The sequence below is a fragment of the Diplotaxodon limnothrissa genome, linkage group LG14 (assembly GCF_057381915.1).
Source record: "Diplotaxodon limnothrissa isolate DT_005_m linkage group LG14, D_limnothrissa_male_GT1.1, whole genome shotgun sequence".
NCBI classification, from domain to species: domain Eukaryota; kingdom Metazoa; phylum Chordata; class Actinopteri; order Cichliformes; family Cichlidae; genus Diplotaxodon; species Diplotaxodon limnothrissa.
In genome coordinates this window covers 40,997,248-41,022,714 of record NC_140609.1, presented here as the reverse complement: position 1 = coordinate 41,022,714, position 25,467 = coordinate 40,997,248, and the positions used below count along the sequence as shown (strand labels likewise).

The following is a 25,467-nucleotide window of genomic DNA, read 5'->3' as shown; positions in this document are numbered from 1 at the left end:
TAGCCACTGCTTCTGGCACCAGCCAAACCACTAAAGCTACATGCCCAAACAATGGGTCACAGGTGTGGGGGTGCTACCCCGGCTATCATCGTGCGAGGTACACCCTGGACGGGTCTCCAGTCTGACACAAGGCGAACACGCGTTACAAACAAATATACAAAAATATTGACTAAACAAATATTGACACTAAAAACTTTCGTTAGTCGCTCAAACAAAGAGACACATGCTGAAGTGAAAGCTACCTTTGAGCATCGACTATGATAGGACTTGAACCAACAATCACTGAAACTCTCCTGAAGGCCTCCCAACCTTTACAGCACCAACACAGCTGTTGTCCCACAGTCCAGAGCTCCTCTCACGAGAAGGGGAACGTCACGCCCACTCTGCAAATAATCACTGCACGAAGTTTCCAAAATCAAACTTTTCAGCTCAGCTGTTCTTTATGATGGTGCGTCTCTGAGGCTTTCTGAGCATGCTCACTTACTCTCACTGTACCAGCTGCACGCCAGGCTCTGTGGCGCAACGGACAGTGCATCGGACGTCTCGTGAAGAAAAAGCAATTCAAAGTTTGTGGGTTTGAGTCCCGTCAGAGTCCGTCTTTATTGTTGGAATTACACCTGATGCAGTACTGGCCAAAGAGTGTTATTGGGACATATTTGGCCTCAGCATCAGTTTGGATGACTCACCTCAGCCACATCTAAAAGAGCCAACTGTTGGGACGCACCACAAATACCACACAACAGTATCTGCTATCTGCTCCTTCACCAAAATGAGATATTTCACGTGTCTGGAGACAGTGTTATTTTCCCTCTTTTAGCTCTGTTTTTGGTTTCCACCGGCTCCTGGAGAAAAACCTCTCTCTACATTTTTCACCGGCTCATCTGAGTGCTGATGAAGGTGTCGTAAAGTAGCTTTGTCAGAGCTGGTTAGACCTTACCTGTGTTACTGGGCGATCTCTGGCTGCCACGCCGTGACCCCTCAGGCATGGTGTGATAGTGTCACAGGAAGCAGAAACCTGGAGAAACACACCAAAAATCCCAGTTAGCCTCCTCGATCAACACAAACCACATCCCAGTGCGACGTGTCTTCATGTCATGACAGCAGCGGCACGAAGAGATACGAGCTTCATACAAGCTGCTCACACAAGAGAGGAGAAGAAGAAGACGAGGGGGAGGAGGGGGAGGAGGGGTCCAAATAAAAGTTTCACTCTCCCTTTGTGTGAAAACAGTGAGGACATATGTAATGTTTGGCTGAACGACAAGAATGAGGTCTCTTCTCCAAAGCCTGTGTGTGTGTGTGTGTGTGTGTGTGTGTGTGTGTGTGTGTGTGTGTGTGTGTGTGTGTGTGTGTGTCCACTGGAGGATAACGGCCTCCTACACAGTCATTGATACAGTAACACAGATTGACCCAATTAAAGCGTTGTACGTAAACAAGTGTTTCTGCAGCTGTCTGCAGGAAAACTGGGAGATGTGGGTCAGAGGGGAGGGGGTACATGGGGGAGAGGGGGGAGACGGGGGTCGGGGTGTCTGTAATGGAAGCCAGATGGCGAGCAGGCCTGCTGCAGGTCTGCTGCAGGTCTGCTGCAGGTTGCTGGTCGAAACTCTTTCACTGTGTCAGAAACACCTGCAGGTTCTGCTTCATGTCCTAAAATCTAAAGAGGAACTTTCATCGTTCGTCGGACGAAAGCAGAAGAAAGTTTCTCCTCGAGTGGAAACAGTCGCTCAGCCACCGACAGCGAGGACGTGAGCCCGCCTTCCAACCTACAGCTGATCTGAGTTTAAACCGTTTGCTTCAAATTCAGAACTCAGGGGTTTGCAGCTCACTCTGATCAGGTTCATCATCACAGTAAAGACAAACACAATGAAATGGTTCATTAAAAACTGAAATATGACGCGCAGAGCTCAGTGAGGTGTTTGTGCAGTCACTGCGTCTGTGCAGCTCAACACGACGTTTCATCGTTTGTAAAGCAGGTGAGGATTTTTGGAGCTAACGAAGATCATTTGGAGCCCTGATCTCACCCCGGGCCCCTCTGAAGCCTCTCGAGTAACTTGAAACCTTCCTCCTACTGAAGCACGTTCATGTGTAAGCTGTGCTGACTGTAGCAACAAATATTCACGAGACCAACTTCAACAAATATTTCATATTTTTCACATTTGATGTTTTTACTCAGGACGTTGTTGAGCATTAATGTGCAGGTTTGTAACTGGAGCTGACAAGAAGCCAGAACTCTTCCACACCAAAGACACAAACCTGACTGCAAATCTTACACAGCCCAGAGCTGCACGTGGCTCTGTGCTGCAGCGGACAGCACGCTGGGCTTCTGCTTCAACACAAGTGTTCAAAGTTTGAGTCCCTCCAGAGTTTATGAACTGTCTTGAATAAGCCCTTTACCCCTTTTGTGTAATAACTCGCTGTATTGTCTTTGGGTGAAACTGAGAGGTGTGCAGGAAGGAAAGTGAAAGACGTGGGGCGGGTCCCAGTGTGCAGGACCTGAACACCATGATTGGAGAGTCTGAAGCAACAACGCTGCTCACTCAGTGAACCTGAGAGAAGACGCAGGACACGGTGTGATGGAGCAGCTCCAGCACTGTGGTTCTCACACACACGTACGTTTCCATCACTTTAGAGGACATTACATTGGCTGACGTTCGTTTCCCGGGTACGTTTATTCTTGTGGAATCAAAAAGCCATCATGAACAGAGCACACCGCTCACATCGTCATTCTCACCTGTCTGTGCCCACAGGAACGATTTTGTGCCATCAGCAGTTTCTGGGACTGAAAATAAATAAAACCTAACCCTGCAGTTCCTCTAACGTCCACTGGGGGCTCCATCAGGGAGTCAGTCCCCATAGACGTTTACCGTCTGCTACACAAACTGCTTTGGTTATGGTTAGGGGCGTGGCCTCTTTGATTGACAGGTGGATGGTGCTTCACCTGAGCTGGAGCTGTGGGCCGTGTTTGTGCTGGTGGAGCCTTTTTAATGCAATTCTAACAACAGACAGACAAAGGTGGAGCTCGCACAGCACGACAAACATGCACACGTCTGTCAGTACCTGCAGCACTCAGCACACACTGCTGTGTGTGTGTGTGCACGCCAGCCTCATCAACACCTACCCAGGTATTTCCAGGTGCATCCGCTTTCAGACACACGTCATCACCACACACACACTTACAGCACGTGTGTGTGTGTCCACAAACATCAGCTCCATTAAATTAAACAGGCGTCAAACAGGATCCGGTTCCTCTGTCCGGCCGTCTCACTCCCACTGAGCGCTGGAAACGGCTTCAGCTCCCACAGCGCATTGCAGCGTTACAGACAGCGGGGTCAAAGGTCAGCGCATGTGGCTTCTTGCCAGTTCTTCAGCTCTGAATCCCGTTCCTGTTGCTTGGAGTTTGTTGTAGAAGCTGAATCAAAACACACACAGACAGCAGTGATGAATTAAACCCAGCCGCGTGCCAGTGGACCCGAGTGTCCTCCATGGTTGGATACGAGAGTGAAATCGTCACTAATCTGTGATCCAGCCGACGTGTTTGTGGGTTCGAGTCCCGCCGGCTGCTCTTTACAGATCCCTGAGTGCAGAGCCAACACGTGTGACTCCAAGTGCCTCCTGCTGTGAGAAAAGTACCCACAGCTCAGCGTGGGCGTGGGGCACAGACACTCCAGGGTTGGTGTTTTCTGTCTGTGAAAGACGCCCACAGCTGTGTGTGTCCCTGTGGAGCGCACTGTGGACTTTACAACCACATAATATTTGAAAAGACGTTTCTCAGGATCTCCAGATGAAACCAGTGACATATAAAATCGTGTCGTCTGCACGTTCACAGTCTCGTCGTTTCGTTCTTCACGCTGTGACAGCGGCTTCATCAGATCATGTTACACGTCCACAGGTGTGGACTCACAGCAGGAGACAGACGTTACCTGAAACAGGCTGACTCACTGCCAGAGCGCCCGTGTGGCTCTGTGGAGCACGAGGCAGGCAGGCAGAGGTTGTGGGTTCGACTCCCATATATGTTGCATGTATGCATCAACAGGAAGTTGTTCAAAGGTTGTGGGTTGAACTGGTGCATCTGTTATAAACAGCACACTGCTCTGTAATGAGTCTGCAGGCCTCAGAAGGAGAACGCTCCATATTACTGAGCGTCTACATTTTTCTGTGGACTTTGTGTTTATATGACATCACTGAGAGAGACACGCCTCCTGCTCAGTGTCGCTATTCACACTGACAGAAGTGATAAACCTCTCAGTCTGAAGCTTTCCTCAAACACACGCTACGTTTCGGACTCACTGCTGCCACCGCTCGCCACGCTGTTGTGTGATGCGTTCACTGCTGCTGGGACGCCACAGAAAAATTTCCATCCATCAGAACGGGAACGACTCACTCCCAACGGGATGAGTTAAGCCAATGTGTGGAGGAAGTGATTCAAAGGCTGCAGGTTTGAATCCCACCAGAGTCACAGTTTCCTGTACTACATGTTTCTTGTTACTAAAGAATAGAGCTGTTACAGTGAGTCCCAGGTGAGGGGCGGAGCTGGACGACCACAATGTGATCCAAAATAACTGTGAGAATGTGCAGGCCTGCTGTGAGGCAGAGATAAGGAGAGGCACAACGAGAAAGATTCAGACCAAAGAAACTCATCCAGGAGATGCAAAAGCAGCAAACTCAGGAAAACTGGTGAGTAGGGGTGAGTGGAGGCTCCGCCCCCTCTGTGGACCCCAAACTGGTTATGAAGAAACAGAAGGACGCTTCCACGAGATCCAAGAAGAACCAACGGTGCAAAACTACAAAGATGGACGAAAACCAACCTCAGAGACACACAACCAACGGCTGCTGCCCTGCTTCTGACCCACACGCACGCACGCACACACACACACACACACACACACACACACACACACACACACACCTATTGTGTTTAAGGAGGTGGTGGAAGAAAAGCCATGCAGGCAGAACACGCACATGGAGTCGTGACCATTCATTACCACTGTCAGAGCAGCGGGTACACTTCACACACAACCATGAAAAACACACACACACACACACACACACACACACACACAGTGGTCCAAGCTAAACAATCACACTGACAGTGCATATAAACTTCCAGTAGTGCTGTGAGAAGCAGAGACACACAGGCGCCTTCTCTCTGTGTGTGTGTGTGTGTGTGTGTGTGTGTGTGTGTGTGTGTGTGTGTGTGTGTGTGTGTGTGTGTGTGTGTGCGCGCGTTGTCCTTCGCCACAGTGGAGCGTTGTTGTCGTGGTGATGAGACTGAGACTGGCAGCAGTGATTTGGGGGTTGAACTGTTTTCGTTCAAGCTCAGCAGGAACCAATCAGGCGTGTTTTTGATCTATTGGTTTGATTGGTCACAGATCTGTGAGGCAGGCGGGTGCAAGTCACAGCTGCCTGATCAATAAGTATCATAGATAAACATTTCATTGGTCACTTATTCACTACGGTGAGTCTAATGCGGATGATAATGTGTGGAAAACACTTGAAACTTGGAGGGTGTTTAACATTAGCATCACGCAGAGGTGGGGGGGAGGAGATGGGTGGGGCTCAGACGGCTCCGTGCGGAGGCAACGATGCAGTTAATGCGCTGGATCGCACAAAAGGAAACTCTGGAGGAACGAACACATTTATCGATCGGCTGACCGCTGAAGCTGCATTCTTTGTGGTGCCCAGCAGGGGGCGACTCTTCTGTTTGCATGTGCCTGCTGCTCACCTGATCTCTGAGCTCAGGAATCACTTCCCCGATGGCTTTGTGGTCGCAGTCACTAGTCACATGATGACGGTCAGAAAGCGTGATGAAGCAGGGGTGGGAGGGGCTACCCTATGACTGATGGATCATATTACAGTGAAATTTATGCACTAATTTTTGCATAAATGTGTCAAATCTATAGAAATGAAACAGTTTCTGTTTGTAGTCTGAGCGTTACTGACCAATCAGGTCTGAGCAGGTAGTCTGCATGCAGGTGTGCAGGCCACGTGGAAGCCTCACATGACTACCAGCTCCAGTCTGATGTGGATTCATGTGGTTTTTAGCTGTGAGCAGCTGAACCTGGGTATCTGCTGCCCACACCTGAAGGAGATTTGCCTCCAGACGCTAAATCGGCCGACAGCGCGGTGGGTCTGACATCACACTGCAGCAGTCAGCACAGAGCGTTTGTGTGTTTTTAACAGTGATGGTTAACGGTGACATCACAGGTACGGGAAGACGTCTGGCACAGAGTGCACGAACAAGCACAAGGAGACAACGTTGGTTTTATTAGCTTCTGACAGTCTTGTTATCCACTGGCTGCAACTTCCTTCTGGAGACCAAGTCAGCAGCCAGGCTTCTCCCAGATTGCACAACATCCTGTCAGCCAATCAGAGGCGCAGCACTGAGTGAACGCTCTCAGCTGCTGCCCGGGTTTCTTCTCCACTTGACCCCGTCTCTGTGGTTTCGCTCATAAAGCTCGAGCTGCTTTGCCTGTGGCCTAAAAGTTTCTTCCAGCGTACGAAGAGACGATAGTTTGGCTTTGCAAACATGGCCGCTTCTGTCTCTAAATAAACCGAGATGGTGACAAACCCAAGGCTTCAAACAGTAGTCCACACACTGTGTCTGTGTTTTATTCACGGCCTCTGCTGCGTGTACATGTGGGGAGGCCTCCTCATCCTCTAAACACGACACGCCGCAGTCTGACACCGCTTCCCTCTGTGGTCACCAGCCAAGGTTACTCCTGCCCAGATTCACAAACACAGTCACATCATCGCACAGTGCAGGACGACACTCCGTGTGTGGCCTCGCTGCGACTGACATCGAGCACACAATAACACTGTTGTCCTGCTGTTTCCTTTGTGCTCATAGCATCAACCAGCTCCACAGAAACACACACTGACACACAGAGGCGTGACTGACAGTTGTTTGGCGCAGGCAGTACAGATGTTTGCCGTGGTGCGTTTAAGGACACGGACAGGCAGCTTCACTCGACGTCGCACCGTCAGTGCCGTCTCCCACACAGCTCTGCGACTCGTACGTGCTGATGTTTGTTGATAGTTTATTTAAAATGTTCAAAGAGAAAATCAAAAAGAGGCCGAGAGGAAAAGCATCCAACCTTTCATCAAAGCACACGATTTTAACGTTTACTGCAAACAGACAAAGAAGATTTGCTGATGCAGCAGAATGAAGACCTGCAACATGCGAGCGCTGCGTATGCCATCCAAATTAGTGCACGCCTGGGCCGCCATCAGGTGTGAATGGCACGATGTTGTTCTGCTAATACGGTTAGCACTGTAACCTCGCAGCACGAAGGTGGTGAGTTTGACTCCACCATCAGGCCGGGGTCTGTGTGGAGTTTGCATCTTCTCTAGCTTAGCTGGAAACTCTAAATTGCCCATAGGTGCCTGTCTGTATCTCGCCCTCCTTCACATTTTCCATGCAGTGGACTGACTCTGGCCCCCAGGCCTTATGTTTGACACCCCTGTTCTAACCTGTCCTGCAAAGGTGCAGAAGAGAAGATGAATGAGGTCTCACAGTTGATACCAGCTTGGAGTCAGTTTTCGGTTTGTGCAGCAGCGATGTGTAAAGCCGTCCCGGCTCACCTGCACCACACGTCTGCAGTTTATGGTCAGGGCTCAGTGAGGTCCAGGTTTTGGTCTTCAGCCTCTCTCCACACATGAACCAGAGAGGTGGTGCCGACTCCGTGCAGCTCTAGGGCACGCAGGTTGTGGGTTTGAGTCCCACTGGAGTCGGTATTTAGCAGGGTTTTTCTTTTTTTTACCAAACAGTAGAAACCTACAAAGGAGGCTTTGTGCTCCAAACACCTTCGGATTGTCTGCGTTCAGCGTGTGGAACGTTTCTCGTGCTGGTAAAATGCAGCCTCAGTAAATCAGCCTGACCTGCCATCGCGCTGGCACAGGATGAAACCGCCCGGGATAGCGCTGCCTGTCAGGACAATAGATGTGAGCTGGCTGATGTAAGAGAAGAAGAATGGAGCAGAAATTCCTTCAGTGAAATTTCTCCAGAGGGGGACGTAAAGTCTGACTCAGAGCAGGGAGAGAAAGTGTGACCTCTGACCTCAGTCTGTTTGCACACTGCTAAATCTGGACGTTAGTGTTTGACTTGAGTTTGTTCCAGGTCTGTCCCGGCCTGTTTAAGGGATGGAAACATCTTTTTCAAGGGCTCATTTCTGGAATTTGACCTGACCTGAGAAAACCAGCAGTAAATAACCGACCTAACAGAGTTGGTCCTGAAACACGCTGGAAACAAAGTTCAGTCAAAATCGTAAAATACAGATCCGTCGGTCACAGGTGATGTCACAGCGCCATGCAAAAGGACAGCAGACTAACATCTGTCTGACCGCTGACTGTCACTGCAGCTGCGTTGGTGTACCAAACAAACGCTGGCTCGTTGGCTGAGAAAGGTTTCTGAAGTTTCAGTCGGATCAATTCGTCCAAACAAGTCGAGAAAAACGAGCACGGTCGCGACCTGATGCGTGACTTTCCATCTTGAACTGATAGAGCAGCTTTCACACGGCAGCTTGGCTTAAAGATGACGCAGGACGTGCTGCTTTCACCTTAATTAAGTCAGTCACACATTTCTAAACATGGCCTGGAGGAGCTGCATGCCCGACGCCGTCTGATGGGACATTAAACAGCCTCCGACCTGCCAGCTCCCAGCGCTAACTGCCTGTGAGAATAGCACACATATTTGCCTGCTTAGGTCACCTGTGCCTCCTGAGTGCTCTCCGGACAGCGCTCTCCCCTTCAGTACTGAGGAGGTGTCTGAAGCACACCTTTCCTGTTGAAACTATCCCGACCGGATTCTCCCAGCATGCATGAAAACAGCCAGCTTTCCCCAGTAGGTGATAAAGATCTGCAGCTGTTGCTCTGCGCTGGGAAGCAGAGCTTGCTGGTCCCGTGGTTAGCTATGAGAATATTTAAACAGATTTCAGGGAACACCACACATAAATGTACCGTTATTACTGTACAGCTTTTCAGCAGATTCCCAGAGGAAGGACTGCACTGAGAGCTCATCTGCAGCACCAGTATGGCTCTGTGGTGCAACGGGCATGGCGTTGGACTTCTACACGTTCATAGGAGAGGGCATTCAAGGTTGTGGGTTCGAGTCCCACCTGAGTTCAGGGTTGGCTTATGTGTTTTGGTGCTAAAACAAATATGATGTTTGTGGCTCTTCTGTAAAGCTTGTTGATCTGATCCCAAAGACAGAAACACTTACAGCTGACTCCGAGCACCAAACCCAGAAAGGCTCCACATCAAAAACAACAGGTTTCCAACCCGAGTTCATGTGTGAGGACATCGTCACTGAGCTTCACGTGCTTCACTGATGATCCAGGGAAGGCGCTCAAACACTGGCAAGCATCCCAGCTCTGCACACAGACAGACATTACAGGCGAGCAGGCTGCCCCCCTGCGTCTGTTTAGAGACCGTACCATTGTACGGTTGGTGCTGGTGACTACCTAGCCCCGGCACATGTATAGCCGTGGAGACCTTGCTTCTATGGCCTCTGAGTTGTGCGGTTAACCTCCGCTGGACCTGCCAGACGCACAAACGCACATTTGAAACTTCACAGACGCACAAACCAGTCAGCTGGAAGACTTCTGAGGGAAGTTTCAGAGTTTCATGTGCATGCACACATAAATGTAACATGACGTGAATAACTTCAGTCCAGCTTTAAATACTGAAAACACACCACACATGGCTGTGCTGTGGACACAGAGTGTGACTGTCAGTGGACGCCTGAAGCATCCAGGAGAGACTCTGTGTGTGAGTGGAAACCCCCCACATGTGTTTGTGCATGTTTGTGTGACTAATATCAGACGTGAGCCTGTGTGTGTGTGTGTGTGTGTGTGTGTGTGTGTGTGTGTGTGTGTGTTGGCATGAAACAGAATGACAGAGACAGTGTGTTTTACAGCACTGCTGGTGATTCACGCGCCTCCAGCACACCTGGTTTACACAATGAACACATTAGAGCTTTGTTTCTATTCGGCAGTGAAGTCAGCAAATACAAAATAACTTTAAAGACTCTTAATGCGAGTTTGTGCTTAAAGTGGATATGAAGCAAAGAACAGACTGGAAGCGTCTCAGTGCAGCCGGCTCAGAAAGGCTGACCGTTCTGGCTGCACGGCTGGTTGATCGGTGCGAGAGTTTCATGACTGGATCTACTGGCTTCGTAAATGTAAATTAGGATTACTGTAACTGTAACTGAATAGCAGCATCTATGTCTTTATGATCCAAACTTGTCTGAGTGTGAAATATTCTGACTTCCCATCTGTTTTCCATGGACACTGGCTCTGCTGTGCTGAGATCAGCAGCGTTCGTCTTTTCAGTGAATAATTGAAAACTGCAAGATCGTCCTTTGGGCCAAATCTGGACACACACATGTTCACCAGCTTATTAGTCTGTGACGATAACACAACAAGGTTGTGCGTTATACCTTTTTGTGTAATGGACACACTAACGCTCGAGTCGTCCGATTTCTCATCCGTGTGCTTGCATGTACATGTATGTGTGCTTTGTATTTTGTTTATGTTGTTTACTGTGTTGTTCTGAGGCTGGAAACACTGCGGTATACATCTGCCGCCGGAGCCTCACACACACACACACTGCTGTATGTCACAGTAGAGCCTCTGTCTAACCTCAGACGATGCTAAATCGTCGGACTAATTATTATAAACGACAAACACCGGTCACCAGGGAAACCATTCAACCACATCCCATAATTACACTGCACGGGCTCAATATTAAAACTGCTTCCAAATAGCTGAGATGGTTGGGGTGCGTTTGATTTCTGCTCGCCTGTGAAGTCAATGGTTCTTTGTGTTTTTCGGTGCCGCCCTCTGTTGCTGCTGCCTTTCTTTCACCTGTATAACCAGCTCAGGGTTGTATGGGTTAAAGTTCACTGTGGCTGATGCAGGAAACCTTCAACTTGAATCTGAGTGCTCAGGATACTCAAGACTGCAGCTTTGAAAACGATGGAAAAGCAGAGACAATTCACACCTCCTTAAAAAATCAACCAGGAGTAATTTAGAGCGACTTGATCCCGATGTTGGAAACGTGAACATGCAGGCTGCAGATTTTAGGTTACAAACATCAGCAAGTTTGGTTAAATTAGAAGGACCGTGTGCTTTTTGTTAAGTGACAGCAGCGTCACAAAGAGTAAAGAACCTCGGCTATCTGGTTTCTAACTTCTGACTTAATGTAGAGCGCAGACGTGCGTCTAGCTGGATTAGGTGAAAAAGGGACACTGGAGGGGGTTGATGGATCTTTAAATATTGACTCTGGTGGGATTCAGACCCACAACCTTCGAATTTATTCAGTAGCAAGTCTCTAGAAGTTCAATGCACCACAGATCCTCGCACAACTGATGGGCAGACATAAAAGAACGACCCAGAGACAATGAACCATGTTGCTTGATGCAAAGCAGCCTGATTTTGGTTTTTCAGAGCCTTAAACTGATGCTACCAACAGACGCCGGCGTCCAGTTAGCCAAACGTGCATGTGTTTGGACAGTGGGAGGAAGCTGGAGAGCGCAGACAGAACCCACGCAGACATGTGGAGAACATGTGCTCCACACAGCCGACAGCATGTAAACATTAAACACCATATATGAGTGATAATAACACAGCGCTGCATTCTGCTGTAGCTTCTGTCAGCTGCGTCCTGTGAAAGCACCACTGTAGGTAACCAGCTAACCCCCGGTAGCTGGCTCTCTGAGCCGGTTTCAGCTGCTGCTCCAGAGAGAGACAGCGTCCAGCTCCAGCATTTTGGACTGCAGTGTGACAGGAGATCCTCTGTGGACCGCAGGGATCCTGCAGCAGGTGGAGAACTGGTTCATGTGCTGCTGGACCAAGAAGAAAGACCAGCAGCTGCAGACCAAGATCCACATCTATGACGACAGACTCACCGGAGAAGCAGCTGCTTACATCGCTCACGTTTTGATAACAACTGTCATGAAATAATTAATAATATCGTTAATGAGTCAGTTTAAGGTGTTTGTGGCTCCATCACAGATCCAGGCTTCTTCTGTAGGACACACTGCAGGCCCATGATGTGACTCCAGACATGTCTTCACCTCCAAGACCACGTAACACCTCGACACGATGTCATCAGCATTCAAATATCGTCGGTGAAGGAGGCGGAGCCAGAACAAAAACAAGCACACAGACCAATCAAATGTATTCATGAAGAAAAGTTGAGTCTCATTGACTTTGCAGTTTGTCCACGGTCACCTCAGATGACCTCAAGTCAACCTGTCAACCACACACACACACACACTTACTTCTTTTAATGTCTTAGTGAGGACATCTGCTTGGCATAATGCTTTCCCAAGCTGCTAACCTTAACCATCAATGAATGCTAACCATAACCTAACCATAACCTAACTGTGACCCTGACACTAAGACCACATTTTGAGTCTCAAACATGTCTTCAAACTCGTGGGGACGGGCACTTTGTCCCCATATGTGACTGTTGGTCCCCACAAGTATAGTAGCATGACAATTTTTGGTCCCCACAAAGATATGTAGACATGGTATACACACACACACACACACACACACACACACACACACACACACACAAATATAAATAAACCAATGAGAGGTCTGTGAGGCCGGTTCAGAAAGCGCGTGTGTGTTTGTTTCTTGACAAAGAGGCCTATTAGTAAGATCGATGCTCAGGAGCTGTCATCTGCCTGCCAACACACACACTAACACAAACACTAACACACACACTAACACACACACTAACACACACACTAACACACACACTAACACACACACTAACACACACACTAACACACACACTAACACACACAATTATAATTCCATTAGGGTTTTTCTAAGGCAGTAATCGAAGGGCCTTGTTGGCTGATATTCAGAGATGTAATCCCCACGGATTCAGCTTACACACACACACACACACACACACACACACACACACACACACACACACACACACTGATGGTGAGAGCAGATTTCACTGATTGTGTGCGATGTGATGAAGAGTCAGAGAACCTGACATTAAATTCATTTATATAAAAGTGTGCGTCTCGCACTCTTCAGACAAAAAACAGCGAGCTTGAGTCTGATTTCAGGGGTCACATGACCACTAACCACTTCTGCTGACAGTAATGGAGCATTATAATCAGCTGACTCTACAGTGTGGCCCTCTTTCCTGTACTTTCAAAATAAGAGCAAGGAGCTTGCCAGTAACTAAACAACACTATAGTGAACTCACTAATATGCCAAACATGGAGGTGTTTCAAATCTGTGGGTCTATTTTCTGCAGTGGAGTGATTCAGATGTGAAGCTTTACAGCATAATAAACTACAGCTCGCTGTGTGTTGACTCAGTAACAGGTAAAATGCTTATCAGCCTGAACAGGACTGATGACAACCTGCAGCTCAGACCTCAGCGAGCTTCACGTATCAGAGACAAACCATGAAGTTTGTTTTTCATATGAGCGTTTGAGAGACGAGACGGCAGATCAGATTGAAACACTTGTTCCTTCGACATGCAGAGTAACACAAGCTCAGACAGTGAACAGATGCAGCGGCAGCAGAAAGTTTAAAGGGTTAAACTGCGCACTGAGAGCCAAGAGTCCTCCTGCTGCCCTCTACAGGCCGCCGCGCAAATTACAAGCATTAACACTGAAGCGCTGGCCGGAGCAGCTGTTTGTTTGTTTGTCTCTTTAAAGCAGAGGTCAGAGGTCACCTCATCTAAAGGTTCATCCTCCGGGAGCAGCAGTGGGATCATTTCATATTCACGTCATCAGATCTAGATTTTCTTTGGTTTTTTGGTCCAGATGAAATGTTGTAAAGTTGATTAGCGTAATTAATCATCAATCAGCTGTTTAATGATTATCGATTGCTAATTACATTTAAACAAATGAGTATGAAATGATACGGATATTAATTAAAGTAATTACTGGTATTTTTATCATCATAATAAACAGGGTCATAGTTTAATATGGTGCGTGTAACACAGCTGTACTTCACCGTGATTCGGGCACGCGCACAGACTTTACGAGAGTCTGGCACTGGACCTGGGCACGCGCTGGAATGACTGGCGCTTTTATTGTGTTAAATTACGAACAGGCGTCTTTTATTTTGTAAAATAACCTCTGCTTGCTGCAAAGCAAAGAAACAGCGTGAGGGTACCTCGGAGGCATGAAGGTCCAGCAGCCGGTGAGACCCCGCTGAGCTCCGCTCGTCCCTCCCTCCCTCGGTCGGTCTTTCTCCGGTGTTCCTGCTGCTTACACGGCCGCTCCGGACGCATTGGATCTGCCAGCCTCCAGCAGCTTCCTCCACCTCCTCCTTCAAGCACAGTCAAAGCGAGTTTCCCAACACGGTTTAACGGCAATGCTGGCGGCGCTCCGGAGCCTCACTGACCTACTTGGCCAAGTTTTACACACCAAAAAGCGAAAAAAAATCAAAGACACAATCCAGCATATGTCCGGCCGGGACCGATCCCCGCGTCCACTTCACAGGTCACAGCGCAGGCCACGGGAGGTGAGAGGTGCGATCCGCTAGTTTGGAGATGAGCTCCGGGCGGCGCGCAGTCAGCTCGACCCCAACTGCTGCTGGACCGAGGAGGAGGAGAGAGAGGGGGAGGCAGGGAGGGAGAGAGGGAGGTCCGAAAACCATGGGAGAGAGAGAGAGAGAGAGAGCGTCCAGCTGTTTACAGCAGAACAAAACTCTTTCTAAGAAGCAGCTTCAGTCTGGAATGTGCCTCTAATCCCAGAGATTTACCCGTTTGGACCAGAAATTCTTTGATGGTGACATTTGGAAAGAAAGCGAGCTTCCAGTTACCCCTGAGCTGCTTCACAGCAGAGTTCAGAGGTTATTCTGCAAAAAGGTGTGCAAAAGTATGACTGATAGCACGATTTATGACAGATGTCCTACAGAAAGACCACGAAGGGACAAAAAATGACAATAAACAGCAGAAAAAGCTCCCAAATGAAACAAAAGAAGGTGCAAAACCATAAAAATGAGCAAAGGAGACAAGAAATGGTCCCAAAGGAGCGTGAAACATGCAGAGTGACTGAAAATGACTACAGAACGACACAAAACTATCCACATGAGACACACATTACTACACACACACACAAAACAAGTATTTAAAGTGAGACGTAAAAGTACCACAGAGGCATGAAAGGACAGCAGAGACACAAAAAGATCCATAAAATGCTCCGAACACGACACGAAAGCACAGAAAGACTCAGTTCCTTCTTTGGTGAGGAAACACTGAGAGTCACGCAGCGTCCACACACAGACGTGACAAATGCAACAACACATTCAGCTGAACATTTACACACGACCTGTGTGTGCGTGTGCTCGGAAACAAAAGACTTTCACATAATCATGAGAAAAATCACAAGTTTACCACAGACGAGTGGGTAAAAGAGCAGCTCAGGTCATTTCTGGATTTTCCATAGTTCATAACTCCTGCTGACTGCAGTCTACACCAACAAAGACATGAACAACACACATGGAAACACTGGAAATCCCTTTTGCCACAACATCGTGAACGATCCAGATGTGCAGATGTTGATGACACAAGCTTCACCTGAGCCCAGCTAACGCGTGGAAAACATGAACTGTTTTGTAATTGTGTTTGTGTCTGTCAGTCAGACAGTCTACAGGCGGTCACCGTGGTAACCATAGGTGTAAATCGCCTCATCTTCAGGCAGGGCGATGAGAGCAGCGAGGCCGGCCCTGTTCCCCCCTGCAGGGCAGCTTGTCAGGGGCAGGATGTGACTGAGGAGCAGCTCATTGGACGCTGGAGGTGGTGGAAATGAGCCTCCAGGTGTTTTCCCTGTAAAACTGCACAGAGAGTGAATCAGCTCTCAGATGTGCGTTACACACACACTCATGTGACACATGCAGGCCTCATATGGAAGCACTTTGTGTCATTTTTCAGACGTCTGAGCGGCGATTCGTAACGATTACAGCTGCGGGAATAAACATCCTCGGGTGACTCTGGGATTCATTCCTGAGGACTTAGTTTAGTGAGAGATTTTATACTAATCACTGAATGCAAGTCATTAAAATCAACGAAAATCAATATGTAAATATTTTTGTGCTTGTGCATGTTTTTCTGTTGAAAGCCGCACGCAGAGCAGCGCTTGAGTTTTAAAGGGCTGAGTCAAACCATCAGCATCATTCTGCCCTGCAGCCACTACAAGCACCAAAGGCTGCAGTTCCTCTGACGTCCAGCAGGGGCAGCGGTGAGTCCGTCTCTGCAGACTCACATGTTAATACTTTTCAGCACAAATAAACAAGTTCACACAAACTTTTTAATTTTTACTATAACTCACATGTTTGAAACCTAAGGTTTGCATTATTGTTCAGGAGTGGGGGGGTCGACAGTCGGATGGTGCTGCCGATGCAGACGCTGTACCGGTCTGTCGTGGTGAAGATCTCGATTTAAAGGTCTTTCTCCATCCCTACCCCACCAATGGTCACGAGCTCTGGGTAGTGACCAAGAGCTTCTTTTGAAGGGGGGCTGGCCTCTCCCTTAGAAATAAGCGATGAGGAGTTTGACCATCCGGGGCTCAGAGTAGAGCCGCTGCTCCTCCACATCGAAAGGAGCCCGTTGAGCTGGTTCAGGCATCTGACAAGGAGTGAGGTGTTCCGGGCATGCCCCACTGGGAGGAGGCCCAGGGCAGACTCGGGACACGCTGGAGAGATTATATCTCGTGTCTATAGCTCGTGTTTTAAAAGTCATCCAGCAGACCGGACTGGTGTCACGGTGGGACCGATTCTGGCCCCTGGGCCTCATCTTTAATACGCCTGCTCTAAAGCATGCAGAACTAAAACATAATCTATAAACATCGTGTCATATACAGTGACTGGTTTGGCACTGCCGATGGAGACCACAAACTCATCAGTAAAGTGTTTACAGAGGTCATAGGTCAGGTAAACCATGGGCTAATTCAGGGGTGGGCAATCTCAGTCCACGAGGGCCGGTGTCCTGCAGGTTTTAGATCTCACCCTGGGTCAACACACCTGAATCACATGATTAGTTCATTACCAGGCCTCTGGAGGACTTCAGGACATGTTGACGAGCTAATTTAGCCATTTAAATCAGCTGTGATGGTTCGAGGACACTAAAACCTGCAGGGACACTGGCCCTCGTGGACTGAGATTGCCCACCCGTGGGCTAATTACTTCATTGACTTCCAAACAACCAGAGGAGTCGCCCCCTGCTGGACAGAAGAAAGACTGCAGGTGTTGATCTGAAATACTTTGAAATGTGCAACAGAAGCTAATATTAGCTTAGAAATGACAGTCTTCATGAAGTGTTCCTGAATATCGTGTGACTGGGTTATGATGACAGATGCAGTAAATATGTGGTGGGTTTATATTTAATTTAAATCCACGGCTGCTGGAAAGTTTGTGAATTTCCCTAAAAATGTACTCGTTGTTGTTAAATTATTGGTGATGTAGAAGAAACAGACGTTTGTTACCACATCTGTTCCCTCTGAAGGACCATGCAGGCAGAGATTTATACTGGACAAACACAACCCGAGGAAACACACACACACACACTGCTGTCTGAAAAACAGAAGCAGATGTAAGAAAGTGTGAACACTAAAAATATATAGACACACACACACAGTGGGGGTAAACAGAGCTGGTCGGCTGGCACCGTCCTGTCACTGTTATTCCAAACTCAGACATTCCACAACTCACTTTCCTCCCAACAATTACCCTCCAGACTGTGTGTGTGTGTGTGTGTGTGCACGCAAGCAGCAGAGGTCAGGAGGTCATCGGCAAACAAAAGGAAAAGGACGACGGCTCTAAACTCTGACACTCGGGGTCCTTTCAGCAGCCCTGACGGTTCGAACACAAACAGGAAGTGAAAACGTGTTTTATGATTCAGTTTCACACAGTAAGGCGGGCTGACTGCACACACCTGGATGTCTTATTTTACACCTGGATGTTGCCGGTTTGGTGCTCAGTCTGAAGAAAGTTACAGCTGAGCACGGTGAATCGATCGATGTCTCCAGTTTTAAAATCTGTGCTCTCGACACAGGCCGAATAAAAGCGACCCTGTAGCATTTAGCACTGTCTCCACTGCTGCACAAACTTCTGCCTATGAAATATTAGCATGAAGAATGTGAGCCCAAAACCTACAACAGCCAGCAGTGACTCTGTCCCCACAGACTCAGACATGTTAACACGTTGCAGAAATAATCATATTTGTGATTCAAAGTCTTAAAACTTATTTTCTTTATTCTTGCTGTAAATTTTCAACAAAGTCCAAATCCAGAAAAATCTGTCGTTTATTAACAGTCATCTGTGTCCCTGGTCACTCCTGGTTTTAGTTGCACTGTTGTTTCTGGAGCCAGAAGTGATAGAATTTAGAAACGTGCTAGCAGCTAATACAAGCTAACGCATAGCTAGGCGCATGCTAATCAGCAACACCCAAATACAATCAGAGAATTTCACAGAGACTGGAGCTCACACGTCACGGTTAAATTGTTACTAAATTAACCTCACAGTCGTCAAATTATTGATCAGATGATGTCATTAAAAAGGCTCCAACAGCACAAACACAGGCCGGACGTCGCTGAGGTGAAGCCTAGCAGACAGCTAGCAGCTACAGCTAATGTCGATTTTATGAAGTGGGAATTATTTTTGTATCAGGCTGTAAACATGTTTATTTCTGCTGTAAAGTTGGACTCTGTAACATGCCAGTCTGTGGGGTCTGACTCACCGCTGGAGCCTCAACTGCCCATTAGAGGAAGTTCAGTTTTAGTACTTCCTTGTTGGTTGCAAAGTCACACGTTTTCCTGGATTTACTCCTTACACACACAAACACACAGACACACACTTAATTTCCCATTTGCTGGACAAAACTTTCATCACCACACCTGTAATTATTTATAGGAGCGACTGCAGGGACTTGTCTGCAGAAAGCTACGCGTGCACCCGAGGCAGCAGACTTCAAAGATACACATCAACAAATCAGCTGTTTCCAGCTGTCAGTGCCCACAACTTATCATCAGTCAATCAGAGTATAATCAATTAATAAAAGCTCATAATTTATGAGGACGTTTTTCTCGTAGGTGGTCTTTAAAGAGAATGCAGAATTATGGCTCTTCCACACCTGGAAGCTACATCCTGTGCATCCCACTCTTCCTCATCATCTGTGTCTTTTTCTAAGAGCTGCACTGACAGACGGGGAGTTCATCCACGTCCTGGAGGATGTTCCACGCCATCACACCGGTGTCAGCAGGTACTGAGCGCTGCTAACAAGCACAGCAGCTGTCTGATGTTAGCCTAATGCCTCCCAGACCGCAAACCGTGCTCTGCTGGCTGATCAAGTCTCTGTGCGAGCTCGGCGGCGTTTCCACAGTTATGCGGCAGTGAAATCTGAGCAGACTACTTTTTTCCTCCCAGCTCCACCAAGCTGTGGACAGAGACCGGAGAGGATGGCGTTCAGAAAACCTCTGCAGCTGGATTTGAAGCAGAGAGCTCGCTGTGGTTAGGCGGTGATGTCCGCCTCACCACAGAAGCTGTCGGGCTTTACCTGCAGCCTCACTGGATCATCTGGAGGCTCAGCGTGAGCGACGCCTGCACTCCTGTCAGAGTCTCTGAGCTTTTTCAGATCCTGGTGAGGTCACAGAGAACCGTCGTGTCCTGGTTTCACGTCTTGGCTGTTTCTTGCATGCCGGATCAGCTAACAGCCTCGTATGAAGTCACCGGAGCGCACACCGATATTCCATCTCTAATAACCGACCACATTTCCACTGCTAATGACACGGCAGCAGCCATCTTGGCTCCGCGCGCTGTCTCATTACAGACTGCAAAACCGATGGCGGCGTGGCGGCACGACCGACCTGCATGTGTGTGTTTGAGAGTGTGTGTGCTGAGGACGGAGGTTTGAAAGCAGGGAGAGTGTTAAAGGCTGCAGGTGTTTTTATAAGAAAGGCAGATTTACGCTGCCGTGCATCGTCTCCGTCGCCTCCGAACTCTTCTGATGATTCGAGCGTCATCGTTTCTTCTGTAACTGTCAACGCCGCTCGAGCAGGAAAGAGGAAAGAAAACTGGAAAAAAAAACCAACCCCAGTCCCCAGAGATGACGGGATTTAGTCATGTGCAAACAGGAACTGCACAGACTCTGTGAGAGCCTCATGATTCAGCAGCAATAATATGAGGAGACTGTTTCACTGTGGAGGAGTTTTGGTCCACTCCTCTTCACAGCGTTGCTTCAGTGCATTGATGTGTGCAGCATTTATCCATGCACAGCTCTTTGAGCTCTTAGATCTGCTGCTGTACTTGATCTTTGTCCTGCTGATGACACAGTTTGGTCCAAGCTTCAGCTATGGGACAGACGTCCTCATACTGGTGCACAGAGGAGGCCACTCAGTGACTGTGAGGGGCTTAAATCCTCACCCTGCGCAGACGCTTGGTGTGAGGTGTCTGTGCAGATATGCTTGGATTTGTGTTTCATGGGCAAACATCTCCAGCCTGGTCTGTAAAAAGGGACGTAGAAGCTTTGCAAACCTCAGCTGTGCTGCCATGAACTTTGACCTGCTACCTGAGCCCTGGACAGTCTGGATGGAGCTCTTAGGTTTTTTGCACGGTCTGACCACAAACTCACAAAAGCTTTGCTTTTATAAAGTTTTGCTGATGATTAATTAATCAGGCGCATCAGCAGCACCTGGCTGCCTGCAGGAGGGAGACTTCAGCTCTCTGTATCTTAACGTTGAGGCGAGCAGGTCTGTTGTCACTGCTCTACAGTATACTCAGGTTGATAGGGCGTTACTCCTGACATCAATAGCAGCATTTTTGCACAGATGAAGTTCATAACTTGAGTTTTACATTGAGAAAATCACCTGGAGCTCCTGGGCGTGCGTCTGGCGCAGTAATCCTCCGTGTCTGCCTCCCATTACGGCTCACCTGTTGCTCACCGCAGATGTTGGATCGCTAACAACATCGTGTTTTCTCCCAGCAGTGACTGATGAGCTCCAGTTGATGTTTTTGGAGCGTTTTCCTCATATTTGTTGGTGAAACAGCAGATTTTCTTCATTATATCTGAATTCTGCTCAGATCGGTTTATGGCCTTTAATTAGCAGAGGAGTGGAGAGGCTTTCTAACCCTGCTGCTTATTACAGACTCACACTGAACACGTATGTGTGTGAGTGCGGGTTTGGCCTAATCTTTCGGCATCTTTGCCAATAAGCACTTACAGCTGTGGTATGTAGAGTCTGCGTCCTTGTGAGGACCGCGGTGACTTCCAGACTTCCAGAGGGCTGCTGGAGAGCGAAGGGTGGCTTCAGGTTAGGGTTTGTAATCAGCTTGGATACCTGGGAACACACGTGTGTCAGTGTGGGTCCTCACAAAGACAGAAATACAAACATATATGTGTGTGTGCTTGTGACCTAAATGTTGGTTGCGTTGCGGTCTCTGGACCTCTTCAAGGGTGCGCGAGCCTCGACACCACAAGCACACAAGCAGCGCCTCAGCCAAGAGAGAGGGAGGCAGGACGGGAGAGGATGGTCGCCAAAAGGAACGAAGCTTTTCAGAGAGTCTTTGTGTCGACAGAGAAAACAGCAGAAGATACGTGGGGGAAAACTTCTCCTTTCTTTTCTCTCAAAAGACAAAAGTTAAAGACGATGTGGAGAAGATGGAAAAAACAAAAAATTAACATGAGAGGAAAATGAAAAAGAAGAAGTTACAGGAGAGAAAAGCCAGAAAACCAAAGTGAAGAAAATCAGACAAAGAGAGGAACAAATAAAAAACACAACAGATGTTTTTAATTTCATCCTTTCTGCTGAGCTTTTAGTATTTTCTTCCTTTTCTCTTGTTTAAACGAGCCTTCAGGAGCATCTGCTGGCTCAAACCCTTCAAAGCTTTCCTGCTGTGAGACATGTTAATACGGCAAACAGGAGGCGCACCGAGAAGGTGACTCTGGGGGGACTCGAACCCACAACCCACAGCCTGACGTCATCATTTTCTTTTCTGTCCCTCGTTCACAGATTTGGCTCCAGCCATTCTCCTCCATCTCTCTCCTCCTTGTCCCAGCACAGCAGGCGTCCACCCTTCACTTCTGACCCTCTTTAACGTGTCAATGACCAGGAGGACGAAAGGAAGTGACCTCAGCCCGCAATGTGTGTTCAACAGCCTTGAAGGGTCAGCTGTGGTGAGAAAAGTGGTTTGTTTTTATATGTGGTTCGAGAAAACGTCTCTGCCTGCGCACGCTGCAGTGCTCTTCAGATAAAAACATGTGCCGTGCTTCATTAGTCTACGGGAATTCTCTAAAAAGGAAATCTTCAAAATATTTAAACATCACATGTGTATTTAAGTGGAAATTCAATCCTTTTCAGGTATGAGCTCCAGCAGATTGAAATTCAAGGATGCTTGGAGGCAGCTGAGGTGGTCTGGGTCTCTGACCACGATGAGGTATCCTGGGCATGTCCTACCAGGAGGAGGCCCGGGGCAGAACCAGTACAGGCGGGAGTCATTACACCTCTCAGCAGGCCTGGGAATGCCTCGGTGTTCCCCCAGGTGAGCTGCAGATGGTGACGGGGAGAGGGAGGCCAAGTCTTCTCTGGTCAGGCGGCGTCCCGTGCAACCCGGCCCAGATAAGCAGCAGAAAATGGGCGTACAGAGAGTTTGAACGTGTGATCTAATACGTAATATCTACCCAACAAAGATGGCGGCTGCAGCAGAAGAAAAAAAGATAGACTAAAATATTTAGTGTTTATTGCCTCAAATCAAAAATCTGAGAGCTGCAGACTGAAACTTTGAGAAGTGCTGCTGAGCTCCAAACGCTGCAGACAGACCGTGAGGAGCTTCAAAGTCGGGACTGAAAACTGCTGTAAAAGAGTTTGTGAGCTGAAGAACGAGCCTGTGCACGAGCAGCAGCAGTGTATGCAGAAACTCCTGCGCTGGTTATTATTACGAACGCTGACCGCTGATCTGAGATAATCACAACCTCTGATTCCGAGCAATGCTCCTATAACACAGGCACGCCAACTGTGTGTGTGTGTGTGTGTGTGTGTGTGTGTGTGTGTGTGTGTGTGTGTGTGTGTGTGTGTGTGTGAGAAAGCAATTCGGCGGTTTTAGTTGTGTTGTTATGTGTAATGTCTTCCAGAGTGACATCATTGTTAGGTGTGTGTGTGTGTGTGTGTGTGTGTGTGTGTGTGTGTGTGTGTGTGTGTGTGTGTGTGTGTGTGTGTGTGTGTGTGTGTGTGAACAGTCATGTTGTGGGAACATAAATATGGTTACACACTCTCGTATTTGAGGAAAAAAAGTCGCCAAATGCAAATCATTTACTTTCCAGTGTTTTTAAGGTGAGGGTCACAGCTCTGAGTGGAAACACGACTGTGTAGTCGTGTTTAGTCATGTCTGCAGTTTCAGCAGTGGGGGAACACACACCAAGGTTATTATCGTTAACGAAAACTAGAAGTGAAAAGACATTTTCATTAACGGAAATTAAAAAAAAAAAAAAAGGAAAACTAACTAAAACTGTAATGAGTGCTCACAAAACTAACTAAAATTAACTGAATTTATAGCAAAAATGTGTTTAGTTTCATTGATGTGTGCGTGTCCTACAATAGTCGAGGGTGAAAATGAAGTTTAGTTTCCAGATTTTTCTCTTGCTGTGTCTCATTATGCCAGCAGGTGGCAGCACGTTAGTCGAGTCGTCTGTGTCGCTGCTCCGCCCACGCGCAGAATCCTGTCAGGAAAAGTCGGGAGAAAGCGCCAGAGTCCAATTTGGGATTACTTTGAATATGACTGTGTTTTGGATAAAGCAAGTGTCTTGTAGTGGAAAGAGACAAATTATGAGGGACATTTCTAAAGGGAAAAAAATCCCACAAACCTTAAAGTGCACTTGAAAAGCTCACACAAGAAGGCTAACCTAGCTTAGCTTGAGAAGGGAGCACACTCAACCCTCATCCCCAGAAACAGACGCTAACCCCAGGCAAGGCAGCGTGATGCATCCCGAGACAACAGGACGGGGACATCTACATAACTGTGTGAGTCAAGTGCCTTCAAAAAGTTTATCAATTCACTTGAACCAAAATTACGAACACCCGGTGCTGTGAGAGTTAATAGTCTCATTGGGGCCAAGATATACATTTTATAGTTGCCTGGTATCAATGGTTGTTCATCTGCCTTTATTTATTTATTTATTTATTTATTTATTTATTTAAAGAACCCATAGGTGGGAATGTGAGTTGTCTGTCTCTGCGTGTTAGCCCTGCGACAGACAGGCGACCTGTGCAGGGTGCAGGGTATGGTAGCTGGAATAGCAACATACCCAAGGATAAGCAGAAGAGCATGACTGATATGATGAAACTGGGATGTTGTTACACTTAATTATTGCAAACAACTAAAACTATAACTGAAACTAATCAAAACTATACTGAAACTAATCAAAACTATACTGAAACTAAGGATTTTCAAAAAAATAAAAACTAAACTAGCAAACAATTGGTAAAAACTAATTAAAACTGATATAACATTGAAAATCTGAAGTCAAAACTAAATAAAAATAAAAACTAATGAAAATTGCAAAACTATTAAAACCCTGATTATAACACACACACACACACACACACACACACACACACACACACACACAGCGTGATGACTGGACTCTGCTGAGCTGCTCTTCATCCTTTTAGCTGATAACAGCTTAATAAGAACCAAAACTGCAAACGTTTTTTCTTCTTATTTCATTTCCAGTGTTTGCTGTAAATGAATGTTGGAACGTTTGATGCATCATTCGATTGATTATGTGAGATATAAGTGCCACCTCTCCCCGGTGGGGGGGGGGGTGGGTCTCCCCCTCGATGGTCTGACTCATGCTCTGTGGGCTGCGTCGGCCAGTGATCAGTGAATTTACCAACGCTTACCTCGAGACAGTACTGAGGCTGGAATCCAACAGAGAAGGATCGCTTTAATGCAACAGCCACAACGTTTCTGAGCTCCACGGTGCAAAGATGATCCAGTTTGACACTGAGCTAATAAATCATGTGTAGACTGCACGGTTTGAACTCTAACGTCTCCTCCAGCATCAAAGTATTTACAAGATGTTAAAGAATATACAAAATAGATAAATAAATAAATGTTTGTCTCAAATTTTAAAGTGACTGAAGAAGAGCCAAACGCTGCAGGCAGATCGTGAGCTGTTAGCGAGCTGAAGAACGAGTCTGTGCATGAACAGCAGCAGTTTATTAATGCGCCACACGTGCAGTTACATCACTGAACCCAGCTGTCACTCATCTGAGGTGATCACAGCATGTGTGTGTGTGTGTGTGTGTGTGTGTGTGTGTGTGTGTGTGTGTGTGTGTACCATAAATCATTACAGTTTATGGTCTCATATTTAAAGTGAAGGATGATGTAACCCGACTGCGCCGGTGGCTTTTATTGTGAAACAGACGCATTAGATTTCACCAAGACTAAACAGTTCTGGAAACTACCCACCGGGGAAGACCCCTGGAAAC

General features: G+C 47.5%; 1 protein-coding gene across 1 annotated transcript in view; it reads right to left on the bottom strand.

Annotated features, from left to right (window-relative positions):
• Positions 1 to 14,560, bottom strand: part of plekhg2 (pleckstrin homology domain containing, family G (with RhoGef domain) member 2) — a 63,795-nt gene extending 49,235 nt beyond the window's left edge. Inside the window, exons 1-2 of the mRNA XM_085371361.1 lie at positions 14,159 to 14,560; positions 938 to 1,015 (exon numbers count right to left, since the gene is read on the bottom strand). Of these exons, the coding sequence (XP_085227487.1) occupies positions 938 to 986 (49 nt within the window). The 5' untranslated portion in view covers positions 987 to 1,015; positions 14,159 to 14,560. The remainder of the gene's footprint in view (positions 1 to 937; positions 1,016 to 14,158) is intronic.
• Positions 14,561 to 25,467: the final 10,907 nt, after the last annotated feature.